An 18,788-nucleotide genomic window follows, 5' to 3' on the forward strand; every position below is an offset into this window, starting at 1 on the left:
GTGCTCAGATGTAACATTTGATCAGTGGAGTAGCTGGAAGCTTGGTATGGTAATGTGGATCATTAATCTTGCAAGCCTTTGGAGCCTGAATTTACAGCTTTAACTTTGCATATCTGCTTGCAAAAGCTTTAGAGTTTGGTCAGCACTGTTGAAAGGTTTGCAAGTGCAACTAACAGGGCTTTCTTTATCATCCTCCCTTTTCAAAAGTCAGAGAGGTATAAAGAGTGACCATGTCGTTATAAACAACTCGGAAGGTGACAATAATATCTGACTCATTATGAGCTGGCACCATGCAGAACCGTCTTCATCACCCGCTTAACCCACTGAGCGAGGCCAAGGATCAAATCCGAAACCTCATGGTTCCTAGTTGGATTTGTTTCCACTGCTCCACAATGGGAACTCCTCCTTCAAGGTTTTTATTTTTTTTATTTTTTTAATTTTTTTTTACATTTCTTTTTTTTTTTTTTTTTCTTTTTTTTTTTTTTTTTTTTTGTCTTTTTGCTATTTCTTGGGCCGCTCCCGCGGCATATGGAGGTTCCCAGGCTAGGGGTCCAATCGGAGCCTACGCCAGAGCCACAGCAACGCGAGATCCAAGCCGCGTCTGCAACCTACACCACAGCTCACGGCAACGCAGGATCGTTAACCCACTGAGCAAGTGCAGGGACCGAACCCGCAACCTCATGGTTCCTAGTCAGATTCGTTAACCACTACGCCACGACAGGAACTCCCTTCAAGGTTTTTAAATGAAGAAATGAATTGGAGTTTCCTGGTGGCTCACGGGTTAAGGATCTGGCATTGCCACAAGCTGCAGCATAGGTTGCAGACGCGGCTTGGATCTAGTGTTGCTGTGGCTGTGGTGTAGGCCGGCAGCTCTAGCTCCAATTCAACCCGTAGCCTGGAAACTTCCATATGCTGCAGGTGTGACCCTAAAAAGAGCCCCCCCCCAAAAAAATGCAATACAGTTCTGATATTTGCAAGGTAATTGTGAGAGTTCTAGGAAATCTTAGGGCTTTTTATAGCAGAGTGGTGTGGGAATAGTGATTTAAAGTTTATAGTGAACATCTCTTCAATCCCATGAGTATCTGCTGGAGAACACATCAGAAGGAAATCTAACTTGAGGTTCTTTGGGAATGAGAGGGTGGGCCCCCTCCTGACCAGATATGGTGGGGTATAGAGCCGACAGCCTTAGACTAGACCTTTTGTTTTTCCAATGTTGATGGCGAAAAGGATACATGTTTATAGAAGATTATACTAAAATACTGAGCTTTGTTGGTTTTGGTCAAAAGAAAAGCCACTGAATGATGATTAACAAGAAACAGGATTTGATTTTATTTTCTTTGTATTGTATGGTTAGTTTCTTTTTAAAAGTTCTTCCATTTTTAATTATTTCCAATTCAGGCCAGCTTTCTAAGAAAGTTAGGGATATTTTTTTTTTGAAATCAGAAAATAAATTTCCAAGTTATTGTCTCCAGTGAGTCCATTAAAATGCAGGACCCATTTCTGATTTGCTCTACAGCTTCAGGAAAATCAGTTAACCTTTTACATGTTTCTTTGTCTGTACAATAGGAATGACTGTGTTGGCATCAGGGTTTTTTCCCAAAGCATTTTTCAGAGCCTTGAATGAAAGGTATTAAAAAATATTGCCAACATTATCCCCAGCTCTGACCTAGCAACTGGCTCCAATTACCAGCCACTTAGAAGAATTTGTAGGCAAGACTCTTATCATCCGTTGCTAATCACAACTTTCACAGTTGTGTTTTATTGTCTCCTTCCCAGGGCTCATGTTTTGGTAGCACTGCTTTCTTCAGAAGTTAGAAAGCTCGGCCACCTTTCTCTACAAATGCCACATTCTTATTAGCACGTCACCCATCCATCACCCATCCGTCACCCATCCATCCCTTAGGGGATTATGTGACTCTGTTCATAGATATAATCAGCTTTGTATTTTCATTCAAGGATGACAAACTAGCAAGGTTGAAATCTTGACTTGTCATTGGGATGAATTGTTCCCTGGAACTGGGAGGGAAGGAGGCCCAGTCTACTGTTGTTTCTAGAATCTCAATCCCTTTTTCTCTCCTTTTCTCTTCTTCCAGTACGGCGACTACGACCCCTCTGTTCACAAGCGGGGATTTTTGGCCCAAGAGGAACTGCTTCCAAAAAGGGTAAGAAGTCAAATTCCCTGTTTGGAAAGACAAAACCAAAGGACTGGAAGGAATATCAGATGGACTTGGCAAGAACATTCTTACAGATGTTTTGTAATCAATCAGAGTAAGGATCTCTGTTGAGAATATTAAAAAGCGGAGTTCCCGTTGTGGCACGGTGGTTAACGAATCCGACTAGGAACCATGAGGTTGCAGGTTCTATCCCTGGCCTTCCTCAGTGGGTTAAGGATCAGGCATTACCGTGAGCTGTGGTGTAGGTCGCAGACGAGGCTTGGATCTGGCGTTGCTGTGGCTCTGGCATAGGCCGGTGGCTACCGCTCTGATTAGACCCCTAGCCTGGGAACCTCCATATGCTGCAGGAACGGCCCTAGAAAAGGCAAAAAGACAAAAAAAAAAAAGCAAAGGCTTGTGGAGTTCCTTTGGGGTTGCCAGGACAGGCATGGCCTGCAGATAATCCTTTCTTTAAAAGTGGGTGAGCAGCAGTGATTCCCAGGGAAGGAGTGTGGAGCAGCCTGAAGTCAGCCTGGGGAAATGAGCTGTTTGCCGCTGCTGGGCCAGTGGACGACACGAGTTGGGGGGTGGGTGTTAGAGCTTTTAATCCTCAGAGTTGTTGATCTTGTTCATTAGCTGCAGAAGCAGGGCCTACCCTCCCTTTCACTGCATCTGATGTTATAGCTCCACTCATCTGTCACAGTGATAAAGGCCTGGCCCTCACCTTTCCCTGACTTTACCTGCCCCTTTCATGGCTCCTGCAGAGGCAAAGGCAGCAGCACATCCAGCCTGGCCCACTGGCCAGCCCAAGATTAGTGAGCACTGCTCCTGTCCTCCCTTGGGGCAGCACAGCTCAGGAAAGAGGGGCCACTGCCAGGCGAGGGGTACCCTGAGTCCGGAGCAACTGCAACTTCCTGAGTTGTGACTCACATTGAACGGTGCTTATTTACATGCCCCCCTCAGCATGTGACTGGCTCCTTGGATGTGGCTTTTTAAAAATAGCTCTGCCGTCTTGTAAAAATGATGCATTATTATAAAAATGGCAAACAATTCCAAACTTTTCTTCGCGTATGGGTTTTTTATTTGGCTCTCTTCTTCGGTAGGTAATAAATCTGTATCAAATGACTCCAGAAATGTGGGAGGAGAGAATTACAGCCTGGTATGCAGAGCACCGAGGCCGAGCCAGGTGAGGCTGCTTCATTGCTGGTTTACATTTGTTATGGGCCTTTTTTTTTCCCCCTCCTTTTTTTTAAGGAACTACAAAACTAGGACATGCTTGTTGAACAAAATGCGGTACTGAAATATATAAAAGAAAAAAGGAGAGCTGGCAACAGTGCTGGTCTTGAGTATTATTGTGTGTGTCCTTCTTCTAATGTATGGGGCCCTGGGTCCTTACTGCCTGCCAGGATGTGCAGACCTACTACATTCAGTGCTACTTTAGGTCATTTTAAGAATTCTATTGTATGCATAGCCCTTAACCTTTGCATCTATTCTTCTGTTGATGGTATTCAGAGTAGCTATAGGTCTTCCACTTTTGCACAGTGTTCTGCATTGTACAATCATACATGGTTACATAATTGTATGAGTAGTTCTGAGAATAGGTTTTTTTTTTGTTTGGTTTTTTTTGCTTTTTAGGGCCGCACCCACTGCATATGCAAGTTCCCAGGCTAGGGTCAAATTGGACCTCCAGCTGCCAGCCTACACCACAGTTCATGGCAACGCTGGCTCCTTAACCCACTGAACGAGGCCAGGGATCAAACCTATATCCTCATGGGTACTAGTCAGGTAACCCGCTGAGCTACAATGGGGACTCCCTGAAGATAGCTTCTTTAGAGGAGTTGCTGAGTCAAGAATGTGAGCTTTTTTTTTTTTAATTTAATTTAATTTTATTTTATTTTGTCTTTTTGCTATTTCTTTGGGCCGCTTCCCACGGCATATGGAGATTCCCAGGCTAGGGGTCAAATTGAAGCTGTAGCCACTGGCCTACGCCAGAGCCACAGCAACGCAGGATCCGAGCCGCGTCTGCAACCTACACCACAGCTCACGGCAACGCCAGATCGTTAACCCACTGAGCAAGGGCAGGGACCGAACCCGCCACCTCATGGTTCCTAGTCGGATTCGTTAACCACTGCGCCACGACGGGAACTCCAAGAATGTGAGCATTTTGGGTCTTGACAGGTGTCTCTAAATTGGCCTCCAAAAAGATGGTACCTATTTACACGCTCATCGGCAGCATGTGAACACATTTTCCCCACCCATTTTCTCCCCGACACTGCTTTTTACCAATTGATTTTTGTGATCTGCAGGGTGAAATTTTGTATCTTAAGTATTAGCATTTTCCCGATCACTTTAGGAATCGATCATCTTTTCTTTTTTTTTTGTTTTGTTTTGTTTTGTTTTTGCTATTTCTTTGGGCCGCTCCCGCGGCATATGGAGGTTCCCGGCTAGGGATCTAATCGGAGCTGTAGCCACTGGCCTACGCCAGAGCCACAGCAACACGGGATCCGAGCCACGTCTGCAGCCTACACCACAGCTCACGGCAACGCCGGATCCTCAACCCACTGAGCAAGGCAGAGACCGAACCCGCACCTCATGGTTCCTAGTCAGATTCGTTAACCACTGTGCCACGACGGGAACTCCGATCATCTTTTCATTAGCCTTTAACTTTTTTTTCTCTCTTCAGATCAACTCCCTGTCACATGCTTCTTCTTTTTTTTTTTTTTTTCCCAACTTTTAAAAAAAGTACACCAGGAATTCCCTGGTGGCTTAGCAGGTTAAGAATCCAGTGTTGGAGTTCCCTTCGTGGAACCTGACTAGGATCCATGAGGAGTGGGTTCAATCCCTGGCCTTGCTCAGTGGGTTAAGGATCCAGTGTTGCCATGAGCTGTGGTATAGGTTGAAGACGCGGCTCAGATCCGGCATTGCTGTGGCTGTGGCATAGGCCGGCAGCTGCAACTCCATCTGGACCCCTAGCCCGGGAACTTACATATACTGCAGGTGCAGCCCTAAAAAGACAAACAAAGGAATCTCGTGTTGTCACTGCTGTGATACAGATTCAATCACTGGCCTAGGAACTTCTGCATGCCATGGGCATGGCCAAAAAAATTTTTTAAGCATATAAAAAAGTGGACAAGTCATAAATATACCTCTTGATGGGTTATTACAAAGTGAAAACACCAGGTGACAAGAAAACACAGGTCCCCATAACTCCTCCTCCTCCCTCCCCAGAGTAACTGCTCTCCTGAATCCAACTCCATGGAGTAGTGTTGACCGTTTTGTTTGTTTTTGCTTTTTAAGGCTGCACCCTTGGCATATAGCAGTTCCCAAGCTAAGGGTTGATTCAGAGCTACAGCTGCCAGCCTATACTGCAGCCACAGCATCACCAGATCCAAGCCGAGTCTGTGACCCACACCACAGCTCATGGCAACTCTGGGTCCTTGACCCACTGAGTGAGGCCAGGGATCGAACCTGCATCCTCATGGATACTAGTCAGATTCGTTTCTGCTGAACCACAATGGGAACTCTCTAGTGTTGCCTGTTTTGTTGTCTTTTTTGCCTGTTTTAAACATTATGTAAATGCAGTCAGTCAGTTTCTATTATTTGTGCCTTTTATTCAGTGTCATATTGTTAGATTTGGGTTTGTGGTTTGTATCAGTGGTTTTTATTTTTGCTTTTCATTTTCATTGCTGTGTAGAATTCCACTATATTAATAAACCACACTAGTCTATCACTATTCACTAGCGATGAACATTTAGGTTGTCCGGTTGGCTCCGTTTTTGCCTTTGCAAATAACGTCAACCAATTCTCCAAAGCAATGTGTGTGTGATTTCTAGCTGCTCCACCTGCTTGCAATCACAGTGTCCTCTCAGGCTGAATTTTTCAAATGCCTTTGAGACCATTTTGAGATCAGAAAGAAAGCAGAAGCCAAGGTCATAGGGAGATGAGTTAAAATATTTCAATACTGTAACAGTTTGGGAATTTTCTGCAAGTCTTGGCTACTTCAAGAGCTTCCTTTAAGTCTGACCTGGCTTGGGTTTTACAGCAACATCCAAAGGAATAAAATCAGGGAGGTACCTTAACATCCAATGACACCCAGAGAAATAAAGTCAGAAAGGCAGCTCTCAGGTGCTTCCAGAGAGAGCTGTGTCACTCCCAAAACCTTCTAGGTGAAGAAAGTACCCAGTTAAAGCAACAGCTAAAATAAAATTTGAACATTCCAAATCCATTTGCAGGAGCAGATATAACACGTGCTTTCCTTGAATTACTCGAGACGGGTGTCACTATTTACCAAGGGCAAAGCGTGAAATTGAAGCCAAGAGACAGTGTAATGAATCTGTTCTCTTGTGTTCATGGGGATGGGAAATTCTGCTTGACCTCGGTGTGGTTAACAGACTCAGCTTGGTGGGTATCTGCAGGGTTTGCATCTTCTGGCAGGTGCGAAGCTCAGCCTGGCGGGTGCGCCCTCTGGTTTTCCCAACCCCTGTTACAGTGTCTTTCATTCTCTTGCAGGGACGAAGCAGAAATGGAATATTTGAAGATCGCTCAGGACCTGGAGATGTACGGTGTGAACTACTTTACAATCCGGGTGTGTGGAAGCCTGAGTTCCCCATGTATATGGATACTGAATGGGGGAGTATAGACTGCTGCTAAAATGGGTCCTTCCTCAGCCCGTAAACAGTTCATTGGTCAGGAAGGGGAGAGGGTCCTAGAGCTTCGTTTTCTATTTTTGGACTTTAATTATATTCTAGGTAATTAAGTGTCAGTCGAGCCTCAGGGGGGCTGGTCCTGTCTCCGCAGAAACCTGTCTGAATGCTCTGGTGTAACATTTGCTTATTTTCTGGCTCTGTGAGAACTCAACCTTCGGGAACACCTGTAAATTAGCCCCCACCCCCCTGCCCTGGGGCAGGACACTAGGAGAGGAAAGCTGCTTTGCTAGATTACTGGCTTATTTGGGTGGGGACTCTCCTCAGCAGGCTAATTGGTTTTCTATTCAGACCATTAATAGTCCACTGTCCTCTGGGAATCCAGTGCTTCTGCACACAGAGGAGCATTGGTTTTCAGCCCCCAGCCAGCCTTTTGAGGGCCTTTCTTCCAAGGCTCCTTCCAAAGGTATTCATGCAATTTGCTCAAGTATTTCATTGCCAGTTCCAAATTGTGGATGAACAGGCATTAAAACAATCATCCACAGTGGTTCTTTACCTTTACAATCATAGTTAAGGTTTGCTTTTCTTTCTGGGGTTCCTATAAATTTTGTATTAAATTTGGGGAAATTGAAACACATTTTAAATATCCTAGGGATAGGTTTCAACTTTGTTTTCTAAATACATATTTTTAATGGATTACTTTGCACAAAATAAAAGACACTGAAAATTATGTCATTTCCTACAGTATACAAATGCCTAAAAGATTTTCCATAATAATGCACAAGGTTGTTTTCTGAAATTTTATTAGTTTATATTTGCTAATTGTTTGGTTTCCTTAAGGTCAGATTGTTTTGCCACATTTCTGTGGTTTTGTCAATACCACTCCTCTCACCCCCTCACTTGCATTCTATAGAACTGGTGTTTTATAGTCCTTAAAAAAAGCTTCTTATGGGGGAATATTTCTATAGCAGTCCGACTAAAGCATACTGTTTTGTGCAAGTGTGGCTCTCCTGTTGCAGCACAATGTAGATAAGGCTAATGGATATTTTAGTGTCTTTTGTGTTAAACTTCCTGAAATCTCACTCTCAGCAAAGGAAGATGTGTGCTTAGAACAGTTTAAAGTGGGCTGCTTGAGTCCCCACCGCTCTGTGTGTATTCTATAGAAGTGTTGGAGTCATAATGATAGGAGGCATACGGGGGAAATCCATTTTTTTTTAAATTTAAGCTAGAGGCATAATGAAATATCTTGTTTTTCCAAAATGTGCTGTAGGTTTTTAAAGCACAAAGACTCGCTTGTGTTAACATAGTAGTTTTAAGAGGTTTGCAGCTTGAGCAGAGGACTCTGTCATGGTTTGTTGATCACACCTGACCGCAGGGTGGGAGTAAAAAGATTTATCTTGGAGTGCTCACTTCTCCATCTGGCACCTGCTTTTAGCCAGGTCCTTCTCATCACAGTCCAGGCCCCTTCTGAGTTTGCAGATCTATTTTCCTGCTCTTGAGTCTCGGTTCCATTTCCTTGTTGTCATTTTCCTCATCGTCAGCACGGGGTCCTTGTAAAGAGAGAATCCTTCCACCGTCCTGCAAGGGCCAGACCATAGCACATGTGGGTGGGCCTGCAGCCCAAGGACATGGCCTCTGGGCCCACACAGGTCAATGACTTCGGGCTCTGGCTGCTGACCAGACTGCCGTCAGAAATATAGCATACATACCCGTCAATCAGTTCAGTTTTACAAGCAGCTTTACTAAGGGACAGTTTCTATACAGTTCATTTTTATATTTTTTTTCCAACATTTTATAAAGAATTTCAGACATACAGGCAAGTTGATTTTTACAGTGAGTGCCTTCTATCCCCACTGCCTGGACTCTGCAGTAACCCTTTACTAGAATGGCTTTGTCACGCTGAAGTTACATTTTGACGTAAAAACCAGAATTTTCTTTCTGGTGGTACAACAGCCTTTTCTTTTAATATAAGAGATGTTGAATCCTACAGGTTTTTACCCCGTATCTGTGATAAGCTGGTTAATTAGTGGTCATAACGCTTCAATTACCCCTACTTTAGCCTTCAAGCAGTGATATGACAGAAGCCCCCAGTGACCCTTCTGTGGGACACGTGAGTCACAAAAATGGTATCATTTTGCCTCTGCTTGTCCCAGTTTAGGAACCTGGAGGCCCCCTGGGCTCTAAGACAGCTGTGATTTCTGTTGGGATCTGTTGAAACTTGTCATACATAACAGTCTGTGCCAGGTTCTTTGGGAATACAAGTTGAATAAATCTTGAGCCTCAGCTGGAGCTGATGGTGGCTGTTCTTTGTCGCATCTACAGAATAAAAAGGGCACGGAGCTGCTGCTTGGAGTGGATGCTTTGGGGCTTCATATTTATGACCCTGAGAACAGGCTGACCCCCAAGATCTCCTTCCCGTGGAATGAAATCCGAAACATCTCGTACAGCGATAAGGAGGTAGGGCATGTCCTGCTGCGGACACGCCAGCAGGTCTCTCCCTTTCTCTCCTCCTTTGGGAGCGTCCCCAGCCAGGTGCTCCTTGTTATCAGTAAAATCCTTTAATTCCCAGGCTTTGGGTTTTTGGTTGTTGATTTTTACAGTGTTTACAGAACAGTACTGGCATCCTATCTTCAAATAGCATCACTAAACCCGCTGCTGACTAACAAGGGGCTGGGAAGCTCAACTTGTCAGGACTAAACCCCAAAGAACAGTAAACAAACCAGAAAGTAACCCTTTCTTATTGTCTGGCTTTCTATTTCTGGTGAGAATTCTCTTTATGGGAGTTCCCGTTGTGGCTCAGCAGTTAACGAATCTGACTAGCATCCATGAGGACGCAGGTTCGATCCCTGGCCTTGCTCAGTGGGTTAAGGATCCAGCATTGCCATGAGCTGTGGTGTAGGTCACAGAAGAATTCTCTTTGTATTTTAAGTGTGACATATATTAAACCCTCTGTGTCCAGTGCTTGATTCATGTATGTGATGGGGGTATAGATGTATCTCCATACATACATATATGAAGGCATGTGTGTACTACACATATAATATATACATGGCAGCAATGATATAAAGAAGGCTATCAGGCTGTCTTACACAAATTCAAGAATAATTAAGTTTGAATAACTGGAACGAATTCAAATATTACTATACAGAATGGTGACTTTTCCCAAATGCTGCAATCCTATATCCATTCATTCATTCATTGTTAATTTTAAAGGAGTTATTAAGGAGTTCCCATCGTGGCTCAGCGGAAACAAATCTGACTAGGAACCATGAGGTTTCGGGATCGATCCCTGGCCTCATCAGTTAAAGATCTGGCATTGCCGTGGAGCTGTAGTGTAAGTTGCAGACATGGCTCAGATCTGGCATTGCTGTGGCTCTGGCGTAGGCTGGTGGCTACAGCTCCAATTAGACCCCTAGCCTGGGAATCTCCATATGCTGCGGATGCGGCCCTCAAAAGACAAAAAAAGACAAAACAAAAACAAAACAAAAAAAAGGGGAGTTATTGAGCATCTGCTTAGTGTTAGGTGTTGTTGAGGTGGAGGGAAACAAAGATGTAGAAAATCCAGCTTCAGCCCTCAAGAAAGTAACAGTCAAGTAACCACTCAACTGCAGTGTGAGGGCGGGTGACAGAGGCAGTGATGATGTGGTGCTTTTCCGCCTGCCAGCACCTTCTCTCTGACTCTGATTCAGGCTTCACAGGAACACTGCTGCGAGAATAGTGGTCGTGTCCTGGTTAGCTCTGTGTCACCTCAGGAAGCAAGGATGCAGAGGGGTCAAGTGATTTGTGCCTGGTAAGGGAAGTCACAGGGCCCAGGCTCCAGGCTCCCCAAGACCACATCCCCTGCATTTCCAGAAAGATTGAGTCCTGAAATTTGGGGCCTCAGGCAGTGCTGAGGTGCTGGCGCCCGCACAACCAGGCCGAGCATGGAGTGAGTAACAGAGACGGCTCCTGTGCTCGCCTGCAGAGCCCCCACCTTGAGCAGATTTCCTGTTTTCTCTTTCCTCGAGGAAAGGAACACCAGGCCCCCAGTTGCCAATACGTGGTTGAGATCCACTTGGTCATACTTGATGAGACAGATTGAGCTTCCTAAATTCAAAACATTCTGGCTTTCAGATTTTTGTAAGTAGCCCAGAAGATGAGCATTTTGGTATTTCCTTTTTAAATCAGTGAACTGAAAGCTCCAGGTGACTTACAGCAGTAGGTGTGCCGCGGTATGGTAGGTTTTCATCTCTAATTTCATAAAGCTGGTTTATTGCACATCCACAAATTTGCATGCTAAAGGCTCCCCAAACACTCATCCTTCACAGAAGCCAAGGATCGAAGTCTCCCCTCGTCCAGCCCGCCACAGTAAACGCTAATGGTCCCTCTCCTGGGGCAAGGCGCCGTTGTGTTCCATTATGTCAGCCACTTGCACAGCGAGAGGGCCTCAAGCTGACGTGACATGATGGGAAGCAGTTCTGGTCGTTATGTGCAACAGCCGTGCTGTCAAAACAAAAATGCTGGTTTATTTTAAGTGATCCATTGATTGTGTGCGAGAGCCTGGGCGAGGTGCAGCGCCCGTGGTGGTTTCCCCATTCCTTGAGGTTTCTCACTGACCGTGCAGGGGGTTGACAGCAAGGCCAAAAATAAGTCCTGAAATTCATAAGTAGCAGACGACACACAAGCAGTACTGCTTCTCAGTTCGCTCAACCGAAAGCTAAACAAAGGGTCTTTTTCTGTCCTCTAACCCCTTGTTGGAGAGTATAGCCTGTGAAAGAAATTTCCAAGATGATGTCTTCCCCAAACGTCTTTGGCAAGTCTTTCTTGCGTTAGAGTCCGAGGTGGCCCTCCCAGTGTTGGCTTCAAGGTCAGGCCCATCAAGGGTCTGTGTGTTGGGTTTTCAAGCCGAAGATGGTGCTGAGAACCCACCTTCGGATCCTGAACTTCCTGGCCAGGAAGCCAGGCCAAGACACAACCTCATGCAGGATCTTTACCCAGGCAGTTGTGGCTTTTGTGGAATTTCCCAGTTGGTGGGAATGTTCTAGGCTGTCAGACTGAACCTGTTTTCTGCTTCTTCCTTTCAGTTTACTATTAAGCCCTTGGATAAGAAAATTGATGTCTTCAAATTTAACTCCTCAAAGCTTCGTGTTAATAAGCTGGTAAGTTGAGATCCTGCTTTTTATTACGAACTGTGGTTTTTCAGAGAAATTGGAAGTCCCCACCCCTTTTTTTCTTCTTGTGGCCGTACCTGCGGCATATGGAAGTTCCTGGTCTAGGAGTTGAATCTGGGCTTCAGCTGCCAGCCTACACCACAGCCACAGCAACACCAGATCCAAGCCACATCTGCGACTTGTGCTGCAGCTTGTGGCAACGCCAGATCCTTAACCCACTGAGCAAGGCCTGGGATTAAACCACATCCTCATGGACGCTATGTTGTGTTCTTAACCTGCAGAGCCACAGCAGGAACTCCTGAAAGCCCTTTTTGAAACACTAGCAGAAGGACGGGTTGTGAAGTATAGAATGATAGTGGCTGCAGCTCCAATTTGACCCCTAGCCCAGGAACCTTCATGTGCCTAAAAAGACAAAAAGAAAAGAACCAAACCTAAATTTTATGTTGAAGAATTTTTAAAAGTTATTTTTATTGAAGTATGTCAGACAGACACATGTAAGGATAAGTATAATGTATATACGAGGTATAAAGAATGACAGAAATAAATAGCTACTTACCTACCACCCAGCTTTAAAAAATAGACTAGGGCTATTCTGCATCTTTCCTAGGAATTTCCAGGGCTTGATCTTTGCACTTAAGGCTTTAATCCCTCTGGAGCTGAGTTTTTGAGTGATGGATGAATAGCCTCTTACCCTAGCCCAGCCTCTTGAATGAGCTTTCCTGTCTCCCGAGGTCGGTGAGCCCCAACCCGCCTCTGCAGAGTGGGGTGCATGGGAAACCAAGCTACAACGTTGCCCCTTCCTCTCTTTACTCTGATTGTCACCCAGGTGTCCTTACTTTGCGTCTCTAGAGCTGAGGCCCAGAGCCCGAAGGAAGGACGGTGGTGTTTCCCCCCACACTGAGACGCTGTAGCCACTGAGCTGTAGCAGTGAGGTCAGGATGTGGGTGTAATACCTCTTCTCTTTCATGGCCACAGATTCTCCAGCTGTGTATCGGAAACCACGACCTTTTTATGAGGAGGAGGAAGGCTGATTCTTTGGAAGTTCAGCAGATGAAAGCCCAGGCCAGGGAGGAGAAGGCCAGAAAGCAGGTGAGCAGGACTGGTCTTGGCCAGGAGGTGGGCACAGTCATGAGCTGACAGGAGTCCTTTGGCCGTGGACATCCCTACTCTTATTTTATTTATTTATTTATTTATTTATTTATTTATTTATTTTGCTATTTTAGGGCTGCACCTGTGGCATTTGGAGGTTCCCAGGCTAGGGGTTGAGTCAGAGCTACAACTGTTGGCCTTTAGCACAGCCACAGCAACATGGGATCTGAGCCACATCTGCGACCTGAACCACAGCTCATGGCAACACCAGATCCTTAACCCAGTAATCGAGGCCAGGGATTGAACCCCCATCCTCGTGGATCCTAGTCGGGTTCATTAGCTGCTGAGACACAAAGGGAACTCCCCCCACTCTTTATTTTAAACATATTGGATCTTTATTGGCTGATGAATAAATGATGATGGGATGTCAGCTGTGGAAATGAGGAAAAAACCTTAACGGCGTATCTCAACAACACGGCCCTGGTTTTTTCTCCACGAAAGTGAAGTGTGATTAATACAGGTTTGGGCAGAGCCAGCCAAGCCCACATATATTCATCCATCCATCCATCCATCCACTTCTCGTCCGTGCAGCTGAGCTCTTGTTCTTTCTGTCTGCCTGTCTCCTGTGCCCGGCCTTCTCCTTTTCTAATTAGCTGGTGATGGAATGCATGGCAGCATCTCGGCGCCCGCCTCTGGAATGCTAATTAGGCTCCGGCCGTACTTCCCCAGAGCAGGTCAGCCCTGGCGGCACATCACCCGCCTCGGGCGGTGCCGGCAGCTCGTATCAGTGGGCCAGACGACCTGCTCATTGTTTTCTACTCAGAGACTTTTTCGACTCACCGAAATCCACACAGCTAATCTGAGCCTCGCCGCTGAGAATATCAACTGTGGTTTTGGACAAACTACGAAACAGAGCAGCAGCAGTTGTAGTCGGCTGCCCTTGGGACCTCAGAGGGGTGATAATTAGTCTGTGTGCAGCTCTCTAATTTGGGTCTTCCAATGAGGCTGCTCCCAGCCCTGAGGTTCAGAACGAAGTGCCCAGTGTGATCCATTGTGCTTGTGGCGCTCCATCTCTTTGCTTTCTGGGACAGTAGGCCACAAATGTGCTCTTCGGGATGTTTTGGGGGGTGGAATGGTCTTTGTTGCACAAAGAGATGGTCCCAGGCCAGCACAGGGTCATAGTGACAACTTCAAGAAGAGCCCTCTCTGACCTCTTTATCGGCAGAGCAAAGCTTAGCCGAGAGAGATCTGAACGTGTAAGCCTCTGGGCTGTGCAGAGAACAGCATGAACACACGCCTGACCCGCCCCACCTGTAGAATGGAGAACACACCTTCTTGGCCTCTGGCAGCCACAGGTCCGGGGCTCCATGGCCCAGCAGTGCAGACCCTGACCTTGGAGCCAGATATGAATTTTAGCACATGAAGCCAGTGAATGACTTACCTTCCAGACTTTGGTGTTCTCATCTGTCAGGTGAAGCTATGGTCTCTCTTCTGTGTCTCAAGCCACAGGACACAACGTACCTGGACTTACGTCTTCATGAGCTGAAAGCGCTTTGCCAACAGGAGGTCCCTTATTATTGGGGTGGACATCTCAGGGAAGGTGGGCTGCTGAGGGCAGAAAGGGATGGTCGGCTTTTTTTCAAGTGGAGAACAAGAGTCATTCACCTAAAGGAAATTATAATATGGTAGGAATTAGAGGACAGATTGGCCAGGCTTTTCATTGACCTGCTAGAGGAAAATGGGAGAAGAATTTACAGTATTTTGTTGCTTGTCTTTGCATTATTCCTTTGAGGTCCATTGCAATTTTTTTGGCATAGTATTTAGAAAAGGCAGCAATCTTAGAAATCTAGTGTTTGGGAGAAGATTGAAGCAAGAAGTAATTAAACGTGTTTTAATTATTTAAGGAAGAAAATAGTGCAGTGGTCACTTCTGGCTTCTGCTTTCTGAACTCGGCTAGAGCCCTAGGATCACAGAGAATAGTGCTTGTCCTGTGCTTGTTCCCCTTATTAAGCTCGGCATGTGGCCCAATTAACACAGTGATCCAGAAGGCAAGGGAACTGGCGGTGGCTTAGTGCTGGTGCCGTGAGGAGCGGGCTGCGTTCCCTGCCCGGCTTCCTCCTGTCGCAGGCCTACGTGAGGCTGTGTGGGTCTATGTGGGGCTGCTGTGGCTCCCCTCTGTGAAATACAATGTGTGAGCTATTGATGCATCACACGGAGCGATTCCATCTTTTCTGAGGGTCAGAGGCAAGAGTGGAGCTATTGTTGATGAGATTATAGAGGGGGGGAGTCCGTATAGATAAGAAACAGAGGTGGCGCATCTTGTCTCTCTCTGGAGCTGCTCTTTGGAGAAAAGGAGCCAGCATTGTGTCCTGTCAGCTTCAGGGTAAAGCCATTGAGTCTTGCAGCACAAAGGCACAATGGCAAGGTGGCCATTTCCGCTCCTGCATGTAACAATGCACCCTTCCAGCCCGGTAGAGGCTGGCCTCTGTGTTCTGTTGTTTGTTCATTTCCCACTAGCTGTTTCTTCAAGGAGCAGGCTTTCAACTCCACAGCTGGTTTGGAAGGATGGAGGGAGGGAGGCAAGGAGAGTGACACTGGGACCTAATGTGCAGGGAAGAAAATTGTCCCCAAAGGGAGGACCCTGGCACCAGTCTTCCCTGGATCTGTGGCACCATAGGCCAAGGGCCCCGTGACTGATGACCACTCATTCCCCCAGATGGAGCGGCAGCGCCTCGCTCGAGAGAAGCAGATGAGGGAGGAGGCCGAACGCACAAGGGATGAGCTGGAGAGGAGGCTGCTGCAGATGAAGGAGGAGGCGACGATGGCCAACGAAGCCCTGGTGATGTCTGGGGGTTCTGAGTCCCAGGAAGCTGCACGGTCTCCCCAGGGCTCTGGAGTTAGGCCCCTGAGGACCATGGACTAGCAACATTTGCTTTGAAATTTTACCCTTTAAAAAAAATTGTTGTCTTTGCACCTTTGTTTCCAGGAGCAGATTTAGGTTGAGTTCAACCTCCCAGAGCCCCCAAACTCCACTCACTGTGGATTCCCTTTCCCGTAGGACTTCTTGGCACACCCCATGTCGGGGTCAGCTCATCCTCTGTGGGGGGCTGTCCTGTGCGCCAAGGGCTGTTAGCCATATCCCTGGCCTCTGCCCACTAGATGCCAGTAGCTCCACCTCACCTCCCATTGTGATGATCAAAAATGTCTCTAGCCGTTGTGACGTGTCCCCAGGGGGCAAAATCTCTGCTGGTTCTGAACCACTTACATAAAGAGAAAGGACAGAGTTAAGTTGGTTTTCCCCCCTCATAAAATGTGGCCTCAGCTCAAGTGGGCCCCGTAGATGGACCCTGAAGGGCCTCTGAGAAGTTGAAGGGTGTGGCTTGTCCTCTGCTGCCAGGGTGTGGTCTGAGAGGTGCTCAGTGGCAGTGTCCGGAGGGGTCCCAGGCTCTGGTTCTTGCAGACCTGAGTATGTGAGGCCTGATATGGGCAGGATTACAGCCCACGGCCCCCGTCCCCAATGACCATGCTCTTCTCCCCAGATGCGGTCCGAGGAGACAGCCGACCTGTTGGCAGAAAAGGCCCAGATCACTGAGGAGGAGGCGAAGCTCCTGGCCCAGAAGGCAGCAGAGGCCGAACAGGAGATGCAGCGGATCAAAGCCACAGCCATCCGGACAGAGGAAGAGAAGCGCCTGATGGAGCAGAAGGTGCTGGAGGCCGAGGTGCTGGCGCTGAAGATGGCTGAGGAGTCAGAGAGGAGGTCAGAGGGGGGATCCTATTCTGAGGAGAGCCTGTCAGCAGCTGACCTCTGCTCCTGTCCATCTCCCGGGGCTGGGCAGAGGCTCCTTCCGAGACAGGTGGATGGGGCTGGAGCTGGAAGGGTGCAGGAAGGCAGTTCTCTTGTCCAGTGGATCCTGGTTGGGTTGTGCCTTGTGATCAGACCCTGTCCCTCTGAGAGTTGGGCTCATCCGCACCCAGACTGCTTTTAGCTGAGATGTGAAGAGGCTCTCCTTACACTTAGGCAATGTGCTCCTTTTCCCTTTATGTTTGGGGGCTGTGGGGAAATAGCCTCTGTTCACCGTTAGCGTCCCTACAGATGAGAGGAGAAGGTGGAGCCACGGGCTGCAGGATGGGACTGGAATCTGAGCTCTGCTCCTGGGTTGTCCTGGTCCTGCAGCCGTCACATAAATGGTCTCATTCCTCACGGCATTTGGTCTTGCATTTAGAACACCTGAATTTGGCGTTTCACTACCAAAATGTAGTCACTGCAGTTTCCTCTCCACTCTGCATGTCATTCTGGGATTGTGGTTCAGGTGTCTTGCCCTGTTCAGGGCTCCTTTCTTTCTGGGTGTGGTCACCTCTCCCGCGAGTGGTGCATCTGCTGGGTCCTATGTGTGAGGCTCTAGGCCTTGTGCCTGTCTTCCTGCCTGAGGAGGTTATTTGATTTGGGCCAGGAAGAATCCGTTTTTCCACATCCTGCCCTTTGCGAAGCAGTGTAAGGCCTTTGTCCCGCCCACCCTCACCCAGAAAGAAGCCGAGAATGCTGCGAGCCCCTCCCCGACTTCTTCCTCTTCGTCCCTGACTCCTCTCACCACCATTTAAATTGGAAGTCAGTTGAAATGAACAATTCCCAGGAATACGTCCCTGACTCAAAAGTTCAGACTTCGTGTAAATGCCCCTCGCCCTCCACTCTGTATGTTTGCCTGGTCTGGTGCCATCCTCAGGGTTAACCCAGCTCCCGCCTCTCTGAGGGGGAAGAGAGCAAAGGGGTCTCTGTCCTCCTGTCACCTTCTGTGGAGCTGATGACTCCTCCTCTCCTTGCAGGGCCAAGGAGGCCGATCAGCTGAAGCAGGACCTGCAGGAAGCCCGTGAGGCAGAGCGAAGAGCCAAGCAGAAGCTTCTGGAAATCACCACCAAGCCCACGTATCCGGTGAGCGCAGTTGGGGGGCATTTGGCCCCAAAGCCGTCCCTGCACTCCCAGCTCTCCAGTTCCCCAGCAGGGCCTTTGGGGTGACTTTTAAGCAACCATATAACAGAGTGAGCAGTGCAGAGCCCTGTGGTCAAGGACAGGGTGGCACCTGGTCTGCCACTTGGCCTTGGACTGGTTCTTCAGCTCTCTGGCTGCCTAGATAACAGGCAGCGGGGCCTCTTCAAACTCTGAAATGCTTTTCTTGTTCTAAGAAATGTGGTCCCAGATTATCCTCGAGAGAACTTTTTCTCTGGCCTCTGACTGCCAAGCTGAAAGTAATCTCCAACTACTGTATGACTAGATGCCATGACTGTGATCCTGGGGAGGGTCCCATGGGCCTCAGAGGGGGCCATGACCACGCAGAACCCAGCTTCCAGCCTCAATCTGGGGACAAGGAGGCAGGCTGCCATGTCACTGGATGAATAGAGATGCCTCATCCCTTCCTTTCCCCTGTGCATTCAGTTGAGCAGACTCTTGCAGGCAGGTTGGGGTCTGTATAGACATGGGTGCCCAGGCACCCAGAGGAGAACTTAGCCCAGCCTGACAGCACAGGGAGGCTCAGGAAGCGCCTGCTGACTCTTGAAGGGTGAGCAGGAACCTGCTGGGTGGGGGGATGGAGACGACAGTGTGTTCCAGGCCAGCACATGGACATGCACTCGGCCAAGAGGTACACAGGGCTTAGAGGCAGAGCCGCTCGGGTTTGAGGTGGAGGGAAGTGTGAGCAGTTGCTTCTGACATCTGTTCTGGTCATCCATTACTGTGTGACAGCCACACCTAACCAGCCACA

At 47.7% G+C, this 18,788-nt stretch overlaps 1 protein-coding gene across 4 annotated transcripts in view; it reads left to right on the top strand.

Moving 5' to 3' along the window:
- Positions 1-18,788, top strand: part of NF2 (neurofibromin 2) — a 72,553-nt gene that overhangs the window by 35,980 nt on the left and 17,785 nt on the right. For 3 of the 4 annotated variants that reach the window (XM_003483446.4, XM_005670787.3, XM_013983029.2), the window contains exons 5-13: positions 2,094-2,162; positions 3,257-3,339; positions 6,663-6,738; positions 9,119-9,253; positions 11,860-11,934; positions 12,922-13,035; positions 15,752-15,874; positions 16,575-16,792; positions 17,857-17,962. In XM_003483446.4, coding sequence (XP_003483494.1) covers positions 2,094-2,162; positions 3,257-3,339; positions 6,663-6,738; positions 9,119-9,253; positions 11,860-11,934; positions 12,922-13,035; positions 15,752-15,874; positions 16,575-16,792; positions 17,857-17,962 — 999 coding nt within the window. The remainder of the gene's footprint in view (positions 1-2,093; positions 2,163-3,256; positions 3,340-6,662; positions 6,739-9,118; positions 9,254-11,859; positions 11,935-12,921; positions 13,036-15,751; positions 15,875-16,574; positions 16,793-17,856; positions 17,963-18,788) is intronic. The other variant, XM_013983030.2, reaches the window with a different exon arrangement.

Source organism: Sus scrofa, chromosome 14, assembly GCF_000003025.6.
Source record: "Sus scrofa isolate TJ Tabasco breed Duroc chromosome 14, Sscrofa11.1, whole genome shotgun sequence".
In the NCBI taxonomy this organism is placed as follows: Eukaryota; Metazoa; Chordata; class Mammalia; order Artiodactyla; family Suidae; genus Sus; species Sus scrofa.